This window comes from Nothobranchius furzeri, chromosome 3, assembly GCF_043380555.1.
Source record: "Nothobranchius furzeri strain GRZ-AD chromosome 3, NfurGRZ-RIMD1, whole genome shotgun sequence".
NCBI lineage: Eukaryota > Metazoa > Chordata > Actinopteri > Cyprinodontiformes > Nothobranchiidae > Nothobranchius > Nothobranchius furzeri.
Window position 1 is genome coordinate 53,073,809 of NC_091743.1, and position 23,922 is coordinate 53,097,730.

The window sequence follows — 23,922 nt, forward strand, 5'->3', positions numbered from 1 at the left end:
TTCGTCATGTTTAAAGAGCAATTCATCCCCAAATCAACTTTTTTTGCTGTGTGTCTAATCGTGCTGTTGACACGTGTAGTCAATAATTTTGTACTTTAGACTCAAGACAACTTTATTAGTCCCCGAGGGGCAATTCGAGAGAGCATTGTGAAGCAGCCGGCACTAAAATCTTTAAATTCTAAAAACACAACCAATTTACACATTTGTAAAACCCATAAAACCTATATACGCATTCATGTCATAACCTCACATGTGAATGACCAACAATGAGTAAACCTTTGGCTCACACACACATACACAAATACACATGCACACACATACAAGAAATGCACACGCCCCCTATCTGCACTGAGAATTAAGAAGAAGCACAGCTCTTGGAACAAAGGAACTTCTCCTCCTCTGTGTTTTACAGCATGGGCATCGAAGTCGGCGTTTGGAGGGCAGCCACTCGAAAACAGTATGAAGAGGGTGTGATGGGTCTTTAATGATTTTCTGTGCTAAACTTCCTGTATGCTGGTCACATTGAGAAGTTAAGTTTGGCAGTGGTAGTCCAATGATCCGAGAGCACAACTTGACGGTGCTTTGTAGACGGTTTCTATACTTCAGGCTGACAGAATAAAACCAAGTGCATCTTAGTTAAAATTGAAATATTCTGCCTAAAACGGTCAGTGTTGTGCCCTATTCACGAATAAACTGCACTGCATTTGAATTTAAATCTGCCACCGCTTTTGGTTAAGAGGTACGCAATGATGATAGCTGGTAAATTATGATGTCACAATGCTGTTGTGAGCCTGTTTGTGTGTATTTGTTAGGGCTCCGCCCTCGTTCTGCCAGGCAACAGCATTTGTTGCATTTATCAAACATGAAGTGGGAATGGAGTAAATTTCTTGTAGGGGTGACTTTCTCTTTATGATTCGGTCTCTTCATGTGACAGCAACTGTTAGGGGATTGACACACCGGATGCGACACAGCCTATCCTCCATTCATTTTCAATAAGACACACATGACAAAACAATAATCGCGGGTCTCCCTCCTACTACTAAGCGAAACGTGAAAAATGTGCGTGTGAAATTTTGCGCTCGTGCACAGGCGACCCAGCGACGCGATCCCAGAAAGTTTAAATATTTTTTTAACTTTTCATCGCTGTCGCTTGGATGAGGACCAATCAATGGAGGTTTCATTCACTGACCAATGAGCGGACAGGATGCTCAGTACATCTCTGAGCAAACATGGAGGAGAAGTTGATTATTATTATGTTTTATATAGTAAAATCAGAAGTAAGATTTCACACAACTCTAGCAGCACCTTGTGAAACATATCTACCGCTTTTTTTAAACTCTGAACCGCTTAAATAACCTTAATTCCCTACAACCTGACACAGCCCAACAAAACAATGGAAGATTCAATTTCGCCATGGAACAGAACGAGTAGACGGCTTTGCCGCTGCCGCGGGTCGCCTCCCGTGTGTCAGGTAATAAAAGCGACAGCGACAAATTTCGTTGATTGTGGTTGTTTGTCGCCTCCCATGTGTCGAGGTACAGCGAAATTCGTCACTGTCACTTTTATTACCTGACACGCGGGAGGCAACCCGCAGCAGCGGCAAAGCCGTCGACGTGTTCTGTTCCATGGCGAAATTGAAACTTCCAAAGATGGCAGAATGAGCAGCATCTTTCATGCAGGTAGTGTAAAAAGATACGTTTTTATCCTGTTTACTTAAAAAAGTTTGTGCTTAACCCTTTAGTTTCAACCTTAAATTTTGCAAGGAACCCGAAACCTAAACTTTTAAAGAGTTTCAACATCGAATATTCGCCAGTTTAAGACCTATTTGGAAGCAATGGAACACGACTACAGCTCAGCAGCTCTCCGAGGCATGCGACGATGATGATATAGAGGAAATGGAAGCAACTCGAGATATCTCAAAAGAGGAGAAAATCAACAGGTTCCACACACCAACTAAAAACCCTAACTCGAAGAAGAAAAGAGGGTCTGGAAACCAGTCAGTGGAGGACGAGAGTACTGCCTCAGCTATCTTGAAAGCAGTCAACGCTTTAACAGTAAAAATGGCTGAACAGACGGCCCTGCTTCGTAAGTTGGATCAACGCATCGAAAAGAACACCGCTGAGATCGGCCAAAACAAGGAGTCGATTACCAAGCTTCAAGCGAAGATTGTTGAGTTGCACAAAGAAAATAAATTACTGAGCAGGTTTTTGCAAGGACCAGGCTCATTACATGAGAAAGTGGAACTTAAGGTTGATCGGTCTTCCTGAAAAAACCCGAGGAAAATGTAAGAGATGGTAATTGGGATACTCACCAGAGTTGTGCCAGTTTCTGTGGATAAACTGAGGGATACCGTGGATACGGTTCATCAGCTTAGAATAAAAGGGAACGCTGCCTCTTCCTCGATCCTGAGAGCCGTAATCATCCAGTTCGGCATGAACACGCTCCGAGACGAGGTTTGGAAAAAAATCTAAGGATGCGAGAGTCTGCAAGGAGATGAACGTTCGGTTCAGGGAGGACTTCTCCAAGGAGGACCGGGAGGCTCGCACTAAACTGGCCGCTAGTGCAGGAAGCCAGGAGGAAAGGGAAGAGGGCCTTTCTGAAAGATGGGTATGCCTTAATTGACAACAAGAGAGTGGATCCAAATTGAATAATAGGTGGGATTCTATTCTACTCTACCTCAAAGACGTGATTGTTAAAAGGTTGCAAAGATAGCTTATTTCTTATTAAAGGGTTATTGCACAAGTATGTTCTTGAAATTTAAATATTCAGGATAAAGCTGAATATTCCCGCGCCAAATTACTTCTCTTAAAAAAAACAAAATAAAAAACTAAGTGTTCAGAAGCATTCTATGTTATCTTTTATTTCTTTAAATACAAGGGGGTTAAGAAATAATGTGAAACATAAAGCAATTTTTCTGTTGTGCAAAGAGCAAAAGGCCAATTGTGTTTTTTACAAGAGACGCACTCAGTTGAAGAGGACACAAAGTTCTGGAAGTTAGTGGGGGAGATTCTGTGTTTTTCAGCCATGGCTCCTCGCACTCAGCTGGCATGATGATTTTATTTAACTGGTTTCCAGGTAATGTTATCGACTGTAAAAAGGACCCTGAAGGTCATTGGATAATGGTGGTGGTAGAAATTCAAGGTTTGAACTATATTCTGCTGTGCTTATATGGATATAATGTCAGATCTCAAAACAAGAAACTAATGTCCTTATTGAGTGATCAGCTGCAAAAATAGAAACTTAATTATTTGTCTGACAGAGTTGTTATAGGTGGAGATTACGTTGCCCCTGATTTATTCTTGGACCGCCTTCCTCCTAGGGCAACATGTCATACTTATGAAGATTATATTCTTAACTTGACTACCACAAACAACCTTTGTGATTACTAGAGAACGAAAAATCCGTTTGCAACCAAATTATCATGGTTTAATCCTTCAAACAATGGTCAATGCTCTTGAATAGATTATTGGTTACTATCAAACAATTTAAGTGATATGGTTTCTAAAGGTGAGATATCTGCACCCCCCCCCCCCCCCCCCCCCCGACTGATCATTGTGTTATTATCTTAGATGTTTTACTTGTACAGAGTACAGAGAACTGCAGTATGGAAGTTTAATAACAGCCTTTTACATAATTCGGACTTCTGTAAGGAAGTTAAAGCTTTAACTGAGGAAATTGAAGCGCTGGAAATGTCAAGTTTGAACAAATGGGAATGGTTCAAATTCCAAATTAAAGCCATATCGATCAAAATAAGTTAATTCTCCTCAAAACAAAAAACATGAGCAACAAAACATTATTGAAGGTATCAACAAACTATGCCACAAAAGGGTTCTATCACTGGAGGACCATATTCTTATTAATTTTCAATCTCAGCTAGATAATATTTATCTAGAAAAGGTTAATGGTGCTTATGTACGCTCAAGAGCGCGATGGATCGAAGGAGAAAAAAAATCATATTTTTTCAACCTAGAAAAACAAAGAAAAAATGTGTGAACTCTCATTGCGAGATGGAATAACAGATGATCCAGATAAAATAAACAAGGAAATATTTCACTTTTACAGGAAATTATACAAATACCATTATTCAAAGGAAGCTGCCACATATTTTTTTGGAAAAATAAAAGGTCACATCACACCACTAGCAAATGACTTATAAAATCTTACAGAGGGAAAACTTGAGATTGGTGAGGTGAATAAATTCTTAAAACAAATGCCTAAAGGTAAATCTCCAGGAATTGATGGGTTAACTGTAGAGTTTTACATCTGTTTTGGGGAAAATATTAGAGTAATGTTGTTTAACGCTCTTCTGGAATGCATCACTAATAATAGTCTCTCCCCTACAATGAAATATGGTCTCATAACACTAATCCCAAAATCCAACAAAGATAAATTGCATCTAGATAACTGGAGACCATAACGCTCCTATGTAATGATTATAAATTACTGGCCCATGTATATGCTAACCGCTTAAACAATTGTTTACCCCAACTAATAGGTGAATATCAATCAGCCTTTATAAAGGGTAGAAATATACACAATCATATTTGGTTAATCCTTGATATGCTTGATTATAATGAGCTGAAAGCTTGATTTTGTTTTTAGACTTCTGTAAAGCCTTTGATACGGTTGAGCATCCCTTTCTGTTAGATACGCTACATTTTGGGGACAAATTTTGCAAAATAATAAGAATGTTTTATTCCAATATATCTAGTTGTCGTCGTCGTCTTCCTCCGCTTATCCGGGTCCGGGTCGCGGGGGCAGCATCCCAACTAGGGAGCTCCAGGCCGTCCTCTCCCTGGCCCTGTCCACCAGCTCCTCCGGCAGGACCCCAAGGCGTTCCCGGACCAGATTGGAGATGTAACCTCTCCAACGTGTCCTGGGTCGACCCGGGGGCCTTCTGCCGGCAGGACATGCCCGAAACACCTCCCCGGGGAGGCGTCCAGGAGGCATCCTGACCAGATGCCCAAGCCACCTCAACTGGCTCCTTTCGATCCGGAGGAGCAGCGGTTCTACTCCGAGTCCCTCCCGAATGTCCGAGCTCCTCACCCTATCTCTAAGGCTGAGCCCGGCCACCCTACGGAGGAAACTCATTTCGGCCGCTTGTATCCGCGATCTCGTTCTTTCGGTCATTACCCAAAGCTCATGACCATAGGTGAGGATTGGGACGTAGATCGACCGGTAAATCGAGAGCCTGGCTTTCTGGCTCAGCTCCCTCTTCCCCACGACAGATCGGCTCAGCGTCCGCATCACTGCAGATGCCGAACCAATCTGCCTGTCGATCTCCCGATCCCTCCTACCCTCACTCGTGAACAAGACCCCGAGATACTTAAACTCCTCCACTTGAGGTAGGACCTCTCCCCGGACCCGGAGGTGGCAAGCCACCCTTTTCCGGTCGAGAACCATGGTCTCAGATTTGGAGGTGCTGATCCTCATCCCAGCCGCTTCACATTCGGCCGCGAACCTACCCAGCAAGAGCTGAAGGTCAGAGCTGGATGAAGCTAGGAGGACCACATCATCCGCAAAAAGCAGAGACGAGATTCTCCTGCCACCAAACTCGACACACTCCACACCACGGCTGCGTCTAGAAATTCTGTCCATAAAAGTGATTAACAGAACCGGTGACAAAGGGCAGCCCTGGCAGAGTCCAACCCTCACTGGGAACAGGTCCGACTTACTACCGGCTATGCGGACCAAACTCACGCTGCTCTGGTAAAGGGACTGAATGGCCCTTAACAGAAAGCCACCCACCCCATACTCCTGGAGCGTCCCCCACAGGGTGCCCCTGGGGACACGGTCATAAGCCTTCTCCAAATCCACAAAGCACATGTGGATTGGTTGGGCAAACTCCCATGCCCCCTCCATCACCCTTGCAAGGGTATAGAGCTGGTCCACAGTTCCACGGCCAGGACGAAAACCACATTGCTCCTCCTCTATCTGAGATTCAACTATCGATCGCACCCTCCTCTCCAGTACCTTGGAGTAGACCTTTCCAGGGAGGCTGAGGAGTGTGATCCCCCTATAGTTAGAACACACCCTCAGGTCCCCCTTCTTAAAGATGGGGACCACCACCCCGGTCTGCCACTCCCTAGGAACTGCCCCCGATGACCACGCAATGTTGTAGAGACGTGTCAACCATGACAGCCCTACAACATCCATAGCCTTGATATACCCAGGACGAACCTCATCCGCCCCCGGGGCTCCGCCGCTGTGTAGTTGTTTGACTACCTCAGCAACTTCTGCCCCCGAGATCGGACAGTCCATCCCCAGGCCTCCCAGCTCTGGTTCCTCCTCGGAATGCGCATTAGTGGGATTGAGGAGCTCCTCAAAGTATTCCTTCCACCGTCCGACTATAGCCTCAGTTGACGTCAGCAGCTCCCCATCCCCACTGTAAACAGTGTGAACGAGTTGCTGCCTTCCTCTCTTGAGGCGCCGGACAGTTTGCCAGAACCTCTTTGGAGCCGATCGATAGTCTTTCTCCATGGCCTCACCAAACTCCTCCCACGCCCGAGATTTTGCCTCGGCAACTGCCACTGCTGCACCCCGCTTGGCTATCCGGTACCTGTCTGCTGCCTCCGGAGACCCACAGACCAGCCACGCCCTGTAGGCCTCCTTCTTCAGCCTGACGGCTCCCCGAACCTCTGGTGTCCACCAGCGGGTACGGGGGTTGCCACCACGACTGGCACCGGCCACCTTACGACCACAGCTAGCAACAGCCGCCTCGACAATCGCAGAGTGGAACAAGGCCCACTCGGACTCAATGTCCCCCACTGCTCTCGGGACGTGGTCAAAGCTCTGCCGGAGGTGGGAGTTGAAGACCGTCTTGACAGGTTCTTCTGCCAGGCGTTCCCAGCAGACCCTCACTATGCGTTTGGGTCTGCCAGGTCTACGCGGCATGTTCCCTTGCCATCTGATCCAACTCACCACCAGGTGGTGATCAGTTGACAGCTCCGCCCCTCTCTTCACTCGGGTGTCCAAAACATACGGCCGCAGGTCAGATGATACGACTACAAAATCTATCATCGACCTGTGACCTAGGCTGCCCTGGTACCAAGTGTACCGGTGGGCATCCTTATGTTCGAACATGGTGTTCGTTATGGCCAAACTGCGGCTTGCACAGAAGTCCAATAACAAAACACCGCTCGAGTTCAGATTAGGTGGGCCGTTCCTCCCAATCACACCCCTCCAGGTCAAGCTGTCATTGCCCACGTGAGCATTGAAGTCCCCCAGCAGGACAATGGAGTCCCCTGATGGAGCACTATCTAGCACTCGTCCCAGGGACTCCAAAAAGGGTGGGTACTCTGAACTGATATTTGGCCCATAAGCACAAACAACAGTCAGGACCCGTTCCCCGACCCGAAGGCGCAAGGAAGCTACCCTCTTGTCCCCCGGGGTAAACCCCAACACACAGGCAGAGAGTCTCGGGGCTAACAAAAAGCCAACCCCAGCCCTCCGCCTCTCACCCGGAGCAACTCCAGCAAAGTAGAGTGTCCAACCCCTCTCCAGGTCTCGGGTTCCAGAGCCAATGCAATGTGTCGAGGTGAGTCCGACTATATCTAGCTGGTACCGCTCAACCTCTGCCACAAGCTCCGGCTCCTTCCCCGCCAGCGAGGTGACGTTCCATGTCCCAAAAACTAGTTTTCTTGTCCGGGGATTGGACCGCCAAGGCTCCCGCCTTGGTCTGCCACCCGATTCGCATTGCACCGGACCCTTCATGTTCCTCCTCCTATCTAGTTGTGTCTCTCTTAATTCAGGAATGACCAACAGATTTGAGGTTGAAAGAGGTATTCGACAGGTTTGTCCAATCTCCGCCAAACTGTTCATATTGACCACACAGTTGTTAGCGCTTGCAATCCTAAAAGACCAAAATTTAAAAGGCATTAATATTATTGATAAGGAATTTAAAATATGCCAATTCGCTGATGTTACGGCCCTATTCCTAAAGGATAAATCTATGGTAGTGCATGCCCTCAACACAATCTAGTTATTTTCCCAGGCTTCAGGACTGTCTTTAAATATCAACAAGTGTGAATTACTTCCGGTTCGTTCATGCAATGATTCTGAGATGGATTAAATAAGGGTGGTAACCGAAGTGAAATATGTAGGTATAGTTATGACCAAAAACACAATAAGGAGGGAAGAAATAAACTTCTCTAGTTGTACATCGAACATGAAATGTTCTCTCAGTAGATGGCTAACACGAGACCTAGCTATTTTTGGAACAGTCATTCTCTCTAAAGCAGAAGGAATCTCTAAATTAATACCCCTGCCATTCTCGTTATATTTCTCCCAAAATATTAAGAAAGCTAGCTCCATAATTTTTCAGTTTCTCTGGAGAAATAACTCATCATATTAGAAGGTCCCTATTAGTAAAGGACTACAACAAAGGTGGTGTTAAAGACCTGGATTTTGAATCATTGGCTCAAAGCATGTTTAACTCAGTCTGATTGATTTTCAGATCAACAAAATTCCAGTGAAACTTTCAAGCTTTCATAGACAAATTCTTTTGTTTTGGAAAATGCCATTTACGCACAATTTTTCTCCCCACATGTCAACATTATGGAACAACAGAGTGGTTACTGTTAACGGAAAGTCCCTTTTTATTAGAAACTGGCACGAGACAGGTATTCTGTTTATACATGACCTTATGGACTCAAATGGGAATTTCCTTGATGTTAAATCATTTACACAAAAATTTAACTTCAGCTGTTGTCAAAAAGAATTCTATAAAGTTTGTAAAGCTGTCCCAGCGGCGCTATGGCTCCTAATACATAATAATATGTTATATTCTAAGGTTTCACCAACACTACCTAATCTTAAAATAGGTGAATTTAGGCTACTGGACAGTAAATTGGGAAATAAAATAATTAATGCAAATTTTAAAGCTATTCTATATTTACTGCTGGAAGGTTTTTACAAGCCCTTAATAGGGACCACGGACCGCAACGTCACATGTCGCATTGGAAAGGCAGCGGCAGTGTTCCGGCGGCTACAGCCAGTCTGGGCGTCTGGGTCCATCAGGCTACAAACAAAAATCCGCCTATTCAACACGATCGTCATTCCAACCGCCATATACGGGAGCGAGACATGGAGGTCGACAGCGGCCATCACACAGCGCCTCAATGCGTTCCAACAACGATGCCTCAGGCGCATCCTTCACATTTCCTACCTCGACCACATCACGAATGAAGCGATCCACCACCAAACGGGAACACGCCAACTCGCTGAGGTCGTTGTAGAGCGACGGTTTCGGTTTGGGGGCCATGTGCTACGAATGGCTCAAACACGCATACCAAAAGTGGCCATGCTGTGGACCCCAGGACGCGGAAAACGGAAACAAGGACGGCCAAAAATCACATGGCGCAGAACTTTTATCGAAGACCTACGTGCCGTGAACCTGTCATGGGATGAAGCCGAGGTCGTCGCGGCCGACAGAGCTTGCTGGCGATTACTTTGCGCCCAATGCGCCAGTAGGCGCCGGAGGAACTAAGTCTAAGTAAGTCTAATAGGGACCAATCCTTTATGGCAAAAGCCTTTCTAAATTTGTAAAGTGGCCAGTTGCACCCAAAGTCAGAGAAACACATTTTAAAGTAATCAATAATGTTACCCAGTTGCTGATTTTCTAGAGAAAAGGTTCAAATATGAAAGTATGCAGTGTGCCTTTTGTGACTCAGCCTGCGAGATTTTGCATCATCTCTTTTTTTTGGTGTCCAATATCATCTAATTTCTGGTTGCAAATATATAATTGGATTTCACTAAAAATTAATAATATTCCAAGATTTGAAGTTGATCATATTATTTTCTACATGGATAATCTGCCTCCCTTTATATCGGATATGATCAACTTAGTGATTCTCCTTGGGAAATACCATATTCACTGTAGCAAGTGGAAAAACCTATTACCCTCCTTTGCCAGATTTGTAAATTACTTTAAACAATATTTTTCCTCACTTAAGCGTCTAAAATCAGGTCGATTTGCTACAATTTATGACAAAATCTCATCTCTCCTGGTCTGTTAGGCTCTTATCTTCTGTGCTCCAGGACTATTTTTATTTGCAGGAGTATTATTAGGATGTTATGTTTGCATTAACCCCCGTCTTTATTTTTGTTGTGTTCCTTTTGTTTTCACGTATATATTTTATGTTGTACATACATGCTGTCATGTTATTTATTAAGATGTTGTTTTTGGCCGTTGTATTGACGTGACTGTAATCCTCAACGAGAATGTGTATCTTGTTCAATTATAAATGAAGAATTTAAGAAAGAAAAAAAAGAAATTGAAACTTCCATTGTTTTGCTTGGCTGTGTCAGGTTGGAGGGAATTAAGGTTATTTAAGCGGTTCAGAGTTTAAAAAGTGGTAGATATGATGTTTCACAAGGTGCTGCTAGAGTTATGTGAAATCTTACTTCTGATTTTACTATATAAAACATAATAATAATAAACTTCTCCTTCATGTTTGCTCGGAGATGTACGGAGCATCCTGCCTGCTCATTGGTCAGTGAATGAAACCGCCGTTGATTGGTCCTCGTCCGAGCGACGGCGATGAAAAGTTGAACTTTCTGGGATCGCGTCACTGGGTCGCCTGTGCACGACACGTGCACGAGCACAAAAATTCACACGTTTTTCGCGTTTCGCTTATCGCGCATGTCTCATTGAAAATGAATGGAGGAGCGTATGGAACTAGGATTGGGACAATATTCAGCGTAACTTGTACAATATTCAGCATAACTTGTACCAAGTTTTGTAACTTCGAACATGTTTCATCACATGTAACTTTGGATTCGTAACTTGTAATTCTCAATTCGTACTTGTATTCTTGTTTTGTAACAGGAACATTGTATTTTGTACATGTATTTTTTATTTTGTAAAATCAAACATTCATTCAGAGACATGAAACTTTTGTTTTGTAACTAGCAGACTTCCAAATTGAAAAAAAAATCAAGGTACAAGTTTGAAATCAAAACTCTCAAAACACACATTTCAGTCTACAGGTACAAACCAATTCCTACAGTGTTACAGATTTTTTTGTCTTGATTCTAGCGTCAGTGGGAGGAACTTGGGTGGAACCAATGAGAGCACGAGTCTTAGCTACCAATCACGTTTCTCGAATTCCTGTCCAATCATTGGGAGAGGAGGGCAGGGCTTTGTCAGAGCTGTAGCGAGTTACGACACTCCAATAGACTCCTATGCTCCTATGGAATGGGGAAGTCACGTGGTTCATGTAGTTTCGAATAGTTCCAAACAGCCCCGCTGCTGCATTGACTGCAGTTCATTTTCGGTGTTTCGGAAGGATTTTCTCCAGTAAGTTGATGAAATGTCATCATTTTGTTGCATTGTGAAGCGTTAGCTAACCGCTTCATTGTCTCCTCACAGAACAAGGCTATCCCAGCATGCTTTGCGCGCCGGCTGTGGATTTTCAACAGGCAGAGAAAATGGGGAGAGCTACGAAGATTTAAACGTAAGTTTGTTAAAAACTAGCCGTAGAAATCTAAAAAGCTTAAAGCGGTTCAGTTTATAGACATTTTTCGTTTGTATATTTGTTCTTTAAATGACATTTTAGGCAGAAATCAGCCAGAACGAGTTTGTATCGCGGGTCCCAGTTATTCCTCTGTGTGTGTGTGTGTGTGTGTGTGTGTGTGGCGAATTAAACTTGTCATTTGTTTTAAGGACAACGGAGCAAAGAAGCGTTTTTATTAAGCTTAGAGTTGAAGAGTGAAGATGTTTACACACGACCTAGACGTTCTTCTGTTAAAAGTAGTTTTACATTCAGGGATTTACACAGCTGGCATGTTTTAATGAAGTAAAAAGTTTGTGTGAAGAATATAATTTTTATCTTCTCATGTGGATAAATGTAAAAATGTGTTTATTGCCTTTTTGTCACCTGTGGTCTCTGATTTTCTCTGTAGGACTGCAGGTGTCCAGGGTCAGGAGAGTCTTTACCTGGTTGTCATCCTGGGAGAGAGGCCTTCTACTGTCATCCTGTTAATGTTATTTAGCTGTTTGATATTTGAACATGTTTATTAAAACAAAAACTAACTGGTAACTCTTTCTGGTCATTGATTTTATCACCAATTTTATTATTACAGATGTTTTTGAACATGTTACATGAACAGAAAATGAAAAGATGGTAAGGAGACAAGATTATTTATGATACGTTACACTTATTTACAGATCAAAACCAGTATGGACCAGTTTTGTACGGTTAAAGCAGGATTAACCTGAGTGACTTCCTGGATCATTTATTTAAACTGAGTGAGCAGGAAATCTTTAACAGTGCAGCTGGACCTGCTGCAGGAGGATCCAGACGTGGATGGAGGGCTGGAGCAGACCCGTGGCTTGACGTTTCTGGTCAGAGGAACATCATACAGGACGGTCTGCAGAGAGCTTTGGGACGCTTCCTCTCACTGTCCACTCCATCGTCCATCTACAGGGACTGCTGGGCTGGCTCAGACGACGGCTGTTACATCTCTGTGAATGACTTGCCTGTTAACAGTAGTGGTGGTCTGCTGGTACCTCCTGCAGGACAGAGCACCACTGACCACCTCCACACACATCTTCCTCACGCTCATTCTGCAGACCCACAACTTCACCAGCACAGAGGCAGATGTGCAGCACAGTGTATGCTGACCTGTAATAGGTTAAATAAGAATTTGTTTTTTATAGAAAAATGTAAAACAAAACATAACCTGCAGTACACTGATTCTGTTCAGTATAAAGAAAAGCAGCAGGGAAAACTACAGAGAATTTACATTTTTAAGACAGATCTAATTACTAGGCTTAAGTTGAATAAACAAAAGCACATTGAAAACAGTTCTTTTTATTAAAAAGCCTGTTTTTTAAAACGTTTTACCCTCATTTGATGCAAAATAAGTTCTACGGTCCAATTTACATTAGAAAATATCCTACTGCATTCAACATTTATAATGCATTTGGTTTATATTAATTACCTACATGTTAATACTCTGTAGTAATGTGTTGTGTACGTTTAACAAGTTCATTCTGTAGCTTAAAACATACATGAAACCATCTAAAGGTAACACGTAAGTCCTGAAAGCTTCTAGAATAAACAAAGTTACTTTACCTGAAAACGGTTGTGAACAAACGCTGCTGATGGACGTGAAGCTGCTCTAGCTCCTTAATATTCCTGCTCCATTTTCGCTAGCTTTAGCATTTTTCCTTTGCGTGTAGCTGCCGCCACGGCTGTGACGGGACCTACGGGTCACCGTAGAGGTGAAGGCTAGACTGTCCGAATTCAGAGCCGCTGGGTTCCGGTTTTAGCGGTCTTAAAGGACCTGGCCTTGTTAGACCGGCGAGGACCCGTACTCATAAGCACCCTTCCTGTGGATTCGGACATTCGGAGTGTCATCTGATTGGACAGGAATTCGAGAAACGTGATTGGTAGCCAAGACTCGTGCTCTCATTGGTTCCACCCAAGTTCCTCCCACTGACGCTAGAATCAAGACAAAAAAATCTGTAACACTGTAGGAATTGGTTTGTACCTGTAGAATGAAATGTGTGTTTTGAGAGTTTTGATTTCAAACTTGTACCTTGATTTTTTTCAATTTGGAAGTCTGCTAGTTACAAAACAAAAGTTTCATGTTTCTGAATGAATGTTTGATTTTACAAAATAAAAAATGCATGTACAAAATACAATGTTCCTGTTACAAAACAAGAATACAAATACGAATTGAGAATTACAAGTTACGAATCCAAAGTTACGAATCCAAAGTTACATGTGATGAAACATGTTCGACATAGGCGTCAGTTTAACCGGGGACATGTCCCCGGCAAAATTTGTGATTGGCAGCTGTGTCCCCCCCACTTTCAAAAACGCCTGCTGATGAGGATATTTGTTTTACCAGCTCAGATCTTATCCAGGGGTCGGCAACCTGTTCCCATCAAAGAACCATTATTACCCGTTTCCCACGGTAATTTTGGACGGACCTTAATAAGCAGTGACTTAAGTGAAGCAGGCAGGTCGCGCTAGAAAATTTCGTTTAAAAAGACGTCATAAATGTGTTCCCCCGTCATTTTTATTACTAAAATATGAAGTAAAAACTCACAATTTAATTTTCATTCATTTGTCATTAATATGTAGTCTACACCCGTGCGTTAAGTGGACCATCTTCCAGTAAACGCAAAGCATCCAGTCCACCTCTCCAAATGCGTAAAATGTGCATCAGCCGCTAGTTAGGCGTGCCGCTCGCACCATCAGCTGATCAGCCCAGACAAGAGCAGAGCGACTAGAGAAAGACTAGAGGATAATTGTGTCTGGATGTGGATGGAGATTACATTTTACATCAGCCTGATCATCATTTAAATACGTAAACCATCACCTGTCTTCTAGTCCACGCTATCAGCATTATTTTATATTTTAATTGGTGTGTGTGTGTGTGTGTGTGTGTGTGTGTGTGTGTGTGTGTGTGTGTGTGTGAGTGAGTGAGTGAGTGAGTGAGTGAGTGAGTGAGTGAGTGAGTGAGTGTGTGTGTGTGTTTTCCACTTCAAACACTGGTCTAACCAACCAGACCAGCGTGTCCAGTAACACATTAATGTTACAATTAAACAGTTTCACTATAGGAACGTTTCATCTGCCGTGGCCCGACCGCTTCTGCTCCACATGAACTTTGTGCGTGATCAAATGTCTCTACGCTTCATGCGGAAGACGGGAACAAGTGCTGTTCAGCCAAAGTTTCATAATTTCATAAAAAGAACATTTTCCAAGTGACACATCCCTCAGAGAGACCGGGTTTCCTGAACGCTTCAGTGGGAGGAAATCATCGCATGCGCGTGGTTCTGCACTGCGCTGGAACCCCAGATCTTCAGCTCACTGTCCACCGGGGGCGCTCCGAGCCGCGCTGAACACAGTGTCCAGTATAAAGAGCTCTGATGTTCTGATGGGAATATTTTACCTCCGCGTGTGCGTTAACAAAATGTCAGCTCATCCATGAGCATCCGTGTGCGTCGGGGTAATTTTTTCAAACCAAGCAACATCCTTGAGTTCATCTGTCAAAATAAACAGTCAAATAGAAATATATGTAACCTGCCGTTTAACTGTTTTGCCTTCCTGTGAAGATTGTTGCAAAGAGAAACAATTAAACTTGATTAACCCCAGAGCCACCCAGAGAACCAGAGCGCATGCGGGAAGATTCCTCCCACTGAAGCGAGTGTTTTCCAAACCCTGTCTCTCAGAGAGACTTGTCACTTTGAAAATGTTCGCTGATTATGAAACTTTGGCTGAATAGTGCTTGTTCCTGGCTCCAATGTGGCGACACATCCAGGAGCCGTCTGAGGAGAAGCCCAGAATCTCACATCCTCTTCAGCTCATAAAGTGCCTATGATTACGCACAAGCGTGACCGGTCAACCACCGCAGACCGGGTTGGACCTGTTCAGGTTTACGCAGACAATCTACATTTAGAATTGGCATACAGGTGTAAAATTAATGCAGTAAAATATAAAGCATTTTATTTAAATATCCATTTATTATTTTACAAGCACAGAGAGTTGCATCAGATGGATGGAAGAGCCGCATGCGGCTCCAGAGCCGCGGATTGCCGACCCCTGTGCTAGCCTACTTTATTGTCCCCAGCAATTTTTAAACCCCACTCAAGTGTATGGTTATTGTCCCCAGCAATTCTGAAAACAAACTGACGCCCTTGATGTTCGAAGTTACAAAACTTGGTACAAGTTACGCTGAATATTGTCCCAATCCTCGTTCCATAGAAGAGGCGATGTCGCCTCCCGTGTGTCGAGCCCAGTCAGCAGAAAACACATTTCACTCGTGCAGGTCGGTGTGTGATTGTGCGCGCGCGCGCGCGCTGAAGGACCGGTTGCCAGATAGTTGTAGGTATTTGCCCTCAGAAGTCCTCCTCTCCGCTCAACTTCACCTCTGTATCTGGACCGTCCGTGTCTGTGTCACGATGGGCTGTCATAAAACCCACATCAGCATCGCTTACGCCTCGTTCGGGACGCTGGTGGGCTTCTCCGTCTTCCTGGTGTGGGACATCGTGTACGTCCAACCGTGGACCGGAGTCATGGGGGGGCTGTCAGGTAAACACACCGTTTGCACAAAGGCACCGTTGGTAGCAGCTGGGCAGATGTTGGCAACTTCTGCCCAGCTGCTACCTGTTTTAGCTGCTGTTATCAAAGAGTTGTTGTTGTGAAAATGTTGATAACCGATAAAATAAATCTTAAATTTACACAGCGGTCAGACTGCAAGTAAACGGTTTAACTAATAATTTAATCTCGGGTCCTGTTGGTAAATAAACAACTTGCCAATCGCTTTCCTTTTTAATAGCATTGTAGCAAAGACACATTGTTGTTTATACAAATCACATTTGACTTAAAAAGTATTTTAAAAACCATTTTTTATTTTAAAAAATAATTTAGTATTTACTCATTTTTCATTCCGTTGCTGACAGACAAATAAAGTCACAGGTTAGGTTAATGAAACAAGTGGGACAAGGAGAGCAAAAACAGAATTTATATGAAGCGATTTGATTTGTCAAAATTAAATTAATGATTGAAGTTGTAGCCCGTTATGTGTTTGTAATGGAAGTTAAACAATCCAAGGCCAAGTTTATTATTGCATCTATAAATGTGAACCTTTGAGACTGCCGAGGTTTGCATGTTCACGTCCATAACTTCTGTCCTCGTCTCCTCACAGGATGTCCTGCAATAATCATGATTTCAAACAGGACAAAGCAGTGAGTGGTCATGATACACTAACAGCAGTATTGACCCTTGAAATTTAATAACTTTAATTATAGATTAACCAACATCTGCTGTAACCCATGCAGTTACACGCTAGTGGGCTGATCTTCACAAAACAAATCTTAGATTAGTTCCTCTTTGTAGAGTTGGAAGAAAGTGAAGTGAAATTCATCAACTCAGAGGTTTCACAGCTTGCTTTGTCAGCTTCTGAAAATGCTTATTCACGGTTCACTAGGCTCCAAAGTTACTGTGCATTATTTTCCAAATGTTGCTGAAGTCACTGATTTCATTGTAATTTGATAATTGTTTGAAATCTTTATTTAGTGTCCCCTGAGTGACAGCAGTCTAACTCACATCAATAGCCACTACTGATTTACGCAGAAAAGCCTTTTCAGTGTTTTCCAGTAGTTTTAAATTTAGAAAAAATACAGAAAGACAAATATTCAGATCCATTCAGACCAGAACCTCTCACCACAAAAACAGTTTCTTCCCCTCTGCAGATGGACTTTTGAATGAAAATCCTAGGGCAGCCCACTCAAGTTTATTGGTCCCAGTCACGTGACCCGATGCAGTGCGTGCTTGAAACATTCAGCAAACACTCAGATTAGTACCTACACGGGGTAGATAGCTGCTTCTCTAATTCCTGCCACGTTTTACATTAATAATTTTATCATGAGTGTTTTATTAGTTCTTATATTGCTTATCTCTTAATTATTATTTTTTTCTTTCTTACCTTCTGCACCAAAATACCACAGCAATTTCCTAATGTTGTGACTTGGCACACAGATGGCAATAAAAACGTCTGATTCTGATATAAAGCTCAGATATTAGATTTTGAATTAAAATTGCCAGATGCATATCATTTAGGTAATCCCAGCCCCCCAGGGGCATAGAAGATGCACGAATGAGTCCCAGAAGTTCTTTACATCAGATCCTGCAGCCTCTCTTTTAAATGCACAGAAACATTATGATGTATTGAGCAAATGAAAAGAAGATTTCTCATTCTACTGGAAGCAGGAATAATTTCTTCTCTCCCTCTCAGGTGTGTTGGCCCTTTGGACCCTGATCACCCACATCATGTACCGGCAGGACTACTGGCGGACCTGGCTGAAGGGCCTCAAGTTCTTCTTCTGCATTGGTGTTTTGTCCTCACTGCTGTCAGCTGTGGCCTTCATCTCCTTCCTGTGTGTCGCCATCAGCAGAAAGGAGTGTAAGCTGTTCCACATCAGTGCAGTCTTCTCATCTACACTCAGAACGAATTATTGAGCTCAGGAAACCCCCCAAAGAATCCTGAGGCTCTACCTCAGATGGAGTCCAAATGAAAGTTTGCTGGGCTTGAGTTTGAAGGACAATTTAAGCTGCAATGGTAAATATGTGTGTGTGTGTGTTATAATTTAGAATTAACTGGGTGCTTGTGCTTATCAGTGATCATGCAGCAATGTTAACATTTCCTTCTGAGGTGTGAATTTTTACCTGCCTGGTTAAAGTAATATTTTTTTTAATCAAAAACTGATAGAAAGGTGTTAAAATGCAATTTGTAATTCATGGTTTAAATCTTGGAGAAGCAGTAGAAGAATATATTTAACTGAAGGATTTAATTTAATCCATAAAACCAGTTTTTGGGATGAAGAGATTCTGCTTATTTCAAAGTAAATCATAAAACTCAGTAACAAGTAACTTTAGAAAGACTTAAGACTAGAAAACGATAGTAATTGTTTAGTTTGTTTATTTTAGTGCAGCAGTAGCTCAGGAGGTAGAGCAGGTTGTCCAGTAATTGGAAGTTTGTAAGTTTGATCCCGGTTCCTGCCAGAGAATTCTGCTGTTGTGTCCTTGGGCAAGACTCTTAACCTGCCTTGCCTGCTGGTGGTGGTCAGAGGGACTGGGGAAGCCAGTGCTCGGCAGCCTCGCCTCTGTCAGTGCGCCCCAGGGCAGCTGTGGCTACACTGTAGCTCATCATCACCAGTGTGTGAATGTGTGTGTGACTGGGTGAAGGATTGATTGTGTTGTGAAGTGCCTTGGGGGGTTGTAAGGTGGCGCTATACAAATGCAGGCCATTTCATTTATCATACTTTATTATTTGAACTTTTTAAGTCATTTTAAAACCATGTATTATGATGTAAAATCCTATTAAATAATTCAAACCTATTCAATAAGGTTGTTTATAGAAATAACAAACGCCTATAAAATCAGTCCATATTATATTACTGATGTAATATTGATGCATTCTATAAAACTACAGAAAGAGAAATGAGTAGAAATGTTGTCCAGAAGCTAAGTTTTTATTTTTCTGGATGTGTTTATGTGTTTTTAATAAACTGTTTGTGTTGTAGCTCTGCGCAACCCTCAGAGTCTCTACCTGTCCTGCGTGTGGAGCATCATGAGCCTGAAGTGGGCCCTCCTGCTCAGCCTGGCGGCCAACCGCTATCATAAAGAGTTCACCAGCGTCAGTATCATCAGTGACTTTTGAAAGCATCTTCTCAGAGACGCGCACCCCACACACACACACACACACGTATTCAAATGCACATTATTCCTCGTGACAAACATAAGTGTCATGTTTGTTTTTAACTTTCCATTTCAAGGGCGGAGCCTAGGAGGCCTGCTGAAATCTGATTGGATCTTGAACTTTGCTGTGAAGAGTAAAAGTTTAAAACCCCTTTTCACAGCTTTAGTGGTGGTGGTTTATATCTTGTGAAAAATAAACATCAGTCCAACTTGGAAGTTAATAAAGATTATTTATGTGTGAAAATATTTTATTTTTTAAAAAGCATAAATGTTGTTGTGTAAATGAACTCACTGAACCATGTTAGGATTTTTAAACTCCTGAACCACTCTGAGACTTTTCCCTTTTGTCACCCTTTTGTGGCATTCACGAGTTACAGTTCCATGCTGCTGCCACTAGAGGTCACTACTCATTCATCTATAAATGCATCACGTGGCATGTTAGCCCCCCTGAATGACATGTTGCACTTGTACTGATCAGCTGAAGAGTCCTGCAGTGGGTGCAGGACTTTAGACCCTGATGACTGAGCAAATGTTGAGCCGCACACTCAGAAACTAGAAGGCTTTATTTGTGCAATCCAGATCAACATTCCTCTTCATTTGTGAACTACCAGTGGGCTTTTTTATGTGGAAAAATAAAGACTTTTCTCACATTTTTTTCTGTAAAAGCTAACTTTGTGCTTTAATTGAACAGTAAAACCACACAAAGTTTTCATGTTTTTGTTTTTATCAGACTCATCTTCCTGTCTGAACTTACTACTGTGTTAAAAAGAAGTTCTTTGATGAGTGTGTACCTGCCTTTATCGCTGGACTGAATGTAGTTGTGCGTGTTTATATGAGAAATGTTAATGAATTACATTTTTGACACCTGCTGGACCTTCTTCTTCAGAATGAAGGAAAATATGTAAGTGGGTGATAAAACTTAGTCTTTAAGAGTTTCCTGGCAGTTTCTGTTCTTATGAAACATTTGGTGTCTTTTTTTGGAAAAAATAACAAATATGGACTTTTAAAATCTACATTTTCATCAGTAAGGGTGGCTAAAGCAGATTCTTCCCCTTCCTGAGCCAAATCAGGAGGTTCCAGGCATTTAGAAGCAGGATTTGCATCTTCAGAGAAACAGACCATAAAAAATACCCCCCCCCCCCCACACACACACACACAGCATTGTTAACAGTAAATGCAGACCAATAACCTGCACTTTGAAGTCCAATAATCATTTAATCCATTCACATTTTTATTTTGTCCCTGAGAGGAAAGTCGGGGGCAGCTCTGCAGCGTATTGTGGTGCCTGATTGAAGGACTTTGAAGTTAATGTGAAAAATGTGTGACAGAATTATAAAAACTCAGTGATTTTGTGTTTTAAACTTCCTAAGTTACTTGTTTATAGAACAACTTCAAACTTACACTGAAACTGATATTTGAAATCTAAATTATTTATTGCATTCTTGCATATTTCATACAGATTATTTCTTTAACTTTTTTTTTGTGGTACGCAGACTTTAATGGCATTAAGCTGGTTTGTTGCAAGCCCCAAGAGTCTCATTGCATCCAGGTAATTGGGATGTTGTGGTTAAATCACCATGGTGACGCAGTTTCTAATCCGGCTGTTATAAACTTCAACATTAAGACGCTGAAAAACAATCTGCCCCTCTTTCCACTGAGCAAGCTGCAGGCTTTGGAACCAAATGAGTCCTATTAAGTTTATACACCAGCCTTTAAAATGTGTGTGTGTGCGTGTGTGGTATGAAAAAAGAGGGAGGACGTTATTTAATTACAGGACTCCTTTCTATCCAAATCAAGGAAGGAAGTTGTCTTGACTGGCAGTCTGGCTGAGTGTGGTGAGACTACAAACAATAGTTTACACACTTTGTGGGAAAAAAACAAAAAATTCCCAAACATCTTGTGCAGTTACATAGAAGCAACGCCACAAGAATCAAACTCTACGGGAAAATACATCTACAGGGAAAGTGAATCTGCTGAGCTGTAAACCTTTTATGTTGTTTATTTGTTGTTTATTTTTACACGTTTTTGCACGTTATTTGATAGCGTTAGCTTCCAGGTTCACTAATAAACTGATTTTTAAACATTGTTTGTGTTTAACCCAAAAACGCAACTACATTTTTCTGTATTGCAAGTTTTGCTTTCATGAATTCTTCTTTTAAAACATTTGATTTTCCTCAAGTTGTTTTGTCATCGCTGAAGTTTCATGTTGCAGTATGGATATTTATGGCTCATTTAGTTGCACCTGGAGCTAATAAAAGCACCTCTAGTAAAGTTCTGCAGTAGGAACCCCTTATTTTCCTCCATCTTTCTGGTTTATTTTTGTCATGTGGTTCTCTGTGTTGTAGCTGGACACCTGCTGTCGTTTTAAATATGGGTGCACACATTTTTATACTAGCAGTTATTTGCTAATAAAAATGTATTCTACTCATTAAAAACACAATAATAAATATGGTTTATGAGCCACTTTGGAGTTTTAATTAGCCTGACTGGTTTATTACACACCATTTAAGGCAAAATGCATGAAAAGATGTCAGGATCTTATTAGCTATGTTATTATAAAGGGTTTATAATTTTATTATATGACTTCATGACAACAAAACAATAACAAAAATGCAAATGTAGCTTTTTCCACCTGCAGTTCTTAAATCCTCCACCAGATGGCATAGATTATATACAGCAGGGCTTTGGTGAACGGACTAATCCTGTCCTGGAGGTAGAGCTCATAGAAAATCAAGTGTTCAAAGAGACATTTGGCACCAAAGTGTACTGAGAGAACTCCAGTAACTGTTAAAAAATCGCATTAAACTCAAAAAGTATTCCTAAAAGTATTTAAGGATAGTACTCCTGTGTGTGATGGAGGAAAATACTTTGGCTGAGAAAAAGATGATGTGCTGTGATTCATTCAAAGATGGCTTTTCCACTGCATTTTTTTCACATTATCGATGATACAAAAGTAAAGCATTTGATCTAAAAAAAGAAGCTCAGAGAGGAGGAGGAGAGGGAAAAGTTAAATGAGAAGCAAACATCTTGAATTGGTCGAGAACCAGATGGCCTCTTCTGACATTAAGAAGTTGCTTTGGCATTTTAAAGAAGGCAGCCTTAGGATGATTTCAGAGGAACTTCCGCAAAGCGCGGAACAAGGCCCAGAGATATTTAAGCAATATTCATAGCAGTTTACTGTTTTATTTACAAACTGAAACATGTGTTTGTAGCTCCTCAGTGCCCCCCACACACACCCACTGCCTCCCACATTCACTAACTTTCTCACCAATTTACTATACCAGGATTTCCCTTATCCTCTTTGCATGTTTCAATCCTTACATTCTCTTTATCTGTCATCATGATCTCCATCCATCCCGCACCTATCAGTCAAGCCTCCTCCATCATTCACACACCCCTCCCACACACACAAACACACACCTGACAGCAGGCTAGATGCCCGAGCTTTAATGTACACCCAGCTTTTGTTTCTTTCCCTTTTCTCCACTCTCTCGTGTTTCTTTGTGCGATGCTTTCGGAGCCTCTGGGACCACTGCTCGCTCGCATCTGAAACATTTTAGAGAGACACATATTTGCTGTTTTAGAGCACAAAGGGATATGCCATGGCAGAGGGCCGTTTGAAGTGGCTTCACAGGGGGAACCAGAACCAGAACGATGGATTTTAGAAGCCAGGCAGAAATGTTAAGGCAATGTAACTTTGCTAAGGCCATCTAATCTAATGGAGGCAGATACTGATTCAATGTGAAGGCAGAACCTCTTTGAAGTTGGTTCTGTTGATGTTTCTCATGCAACAGCTCTGTTGGAGAGAAGCAACTTTCTTCTCTACCTCTCGGGCAGCGTTTTGCTGTAAATGCTCAACAGAGCTGGATGCGTGATGGTGTCTAATCCTGCAGATCCCAGGTCAACGGGACTTCCAGAAACACAAAGGGATCAATTAGAGATAGTAGTGGTTGACCGTGTGACAGACTTGTTATATTAAAAGACTGTTTTGGTCATTTAGGGGCATGTCTCTGTGTAAAAGTGATTATAACTGACACGGCCTCTGTTTGAAGAAACAGAGATTAAGTTTGACAATTGATAGGCTAACGGCTAGTATAATGCTGTCATCTTTAAATGGCTCTAATCTAAATTTCATGACATTACTTGCAGCGTTGTTTAGTTAACCTTTACACCAGCGTTGTTCAAACGTCAACAGACAAGGTCTAAATCGAGACGCTAATAATCCTTGTGGTCCAAGGAAATGTAATTGTTATTTAAAAAAATGCAACAAAAAAAAAACAACAACAACAACATATCATTTAATGTAGATTTTTTTCATGTGTAAGTCTCTAAATAGGTCAGAGTTTGGCTTATTAGCAATAATCTGAATATAAAAATGTTAAAAAGATGAGGAGCTACATCAACAACCTACTGGAGAGACAAAATTCACCATTCCAGAAATGCAACATGGTTCTGCACAAAATCACTCCACGGGCCACAAATGTCCCCTGAGCCATTTTTTGGATATGCCCCATTTAAGTAGCCTGGCAAGCCAGACTAAATAAATGTATTATTTAGTCTGGCCATGCTCCATTGACGGCTCTCGGTTGTGGGGCGGGTTCTAATGTTGTCTTTCAAATGATCTCCGCATTCCACTGGACAATGAATGTGACATACTCTTGTTTCACTCTGTTGCATCATCCCACCCACCAGGCATATAGAGTGCCCT

The 23,922-nt window shown here is 42.2% G+C and overlaps 1 protein-coding gene across 2 annotated transcripts; it reads left to right on the plus strand.

The window, feature by feature from the left end:
• Positions 1-15,380: 15,380 nt before the first annotated feature.
• On the plus strand, positions 15,381-19,458 carry LOC107385539 (heme transporter hrg1-A). Of its 2 annotated transcripts, none has more exons than XR_011520214.1 (3): positions 15,381-16,046; positions 17,752-18,075; positions 19,040-19,432. XR_011520214.1 is itself a non-coding variant. In XM_015959488.3 (3 exons), exons 1-3 carry the CDS (start codon positions 15,611-15,613, stop codon positions 19,174-19,176), a joined length of 741 nt encoding a protein of 246 aa, XP_015814974.2. In that variant the 5' UTR covers positions 15,381-15,610; the 3' UTR covers positions 19,177-19,458. The 2 variants fall into 2 exon arrangements, 1 of the variants encoding a protein (XP_015814974.2); XM_015959488.3 differs by having other exon boundaries at positions 17,752-17,919; positions 19,040-19,458.
• Positions 19,459-23,922: the final 4,464 nt, after the last annotated feature.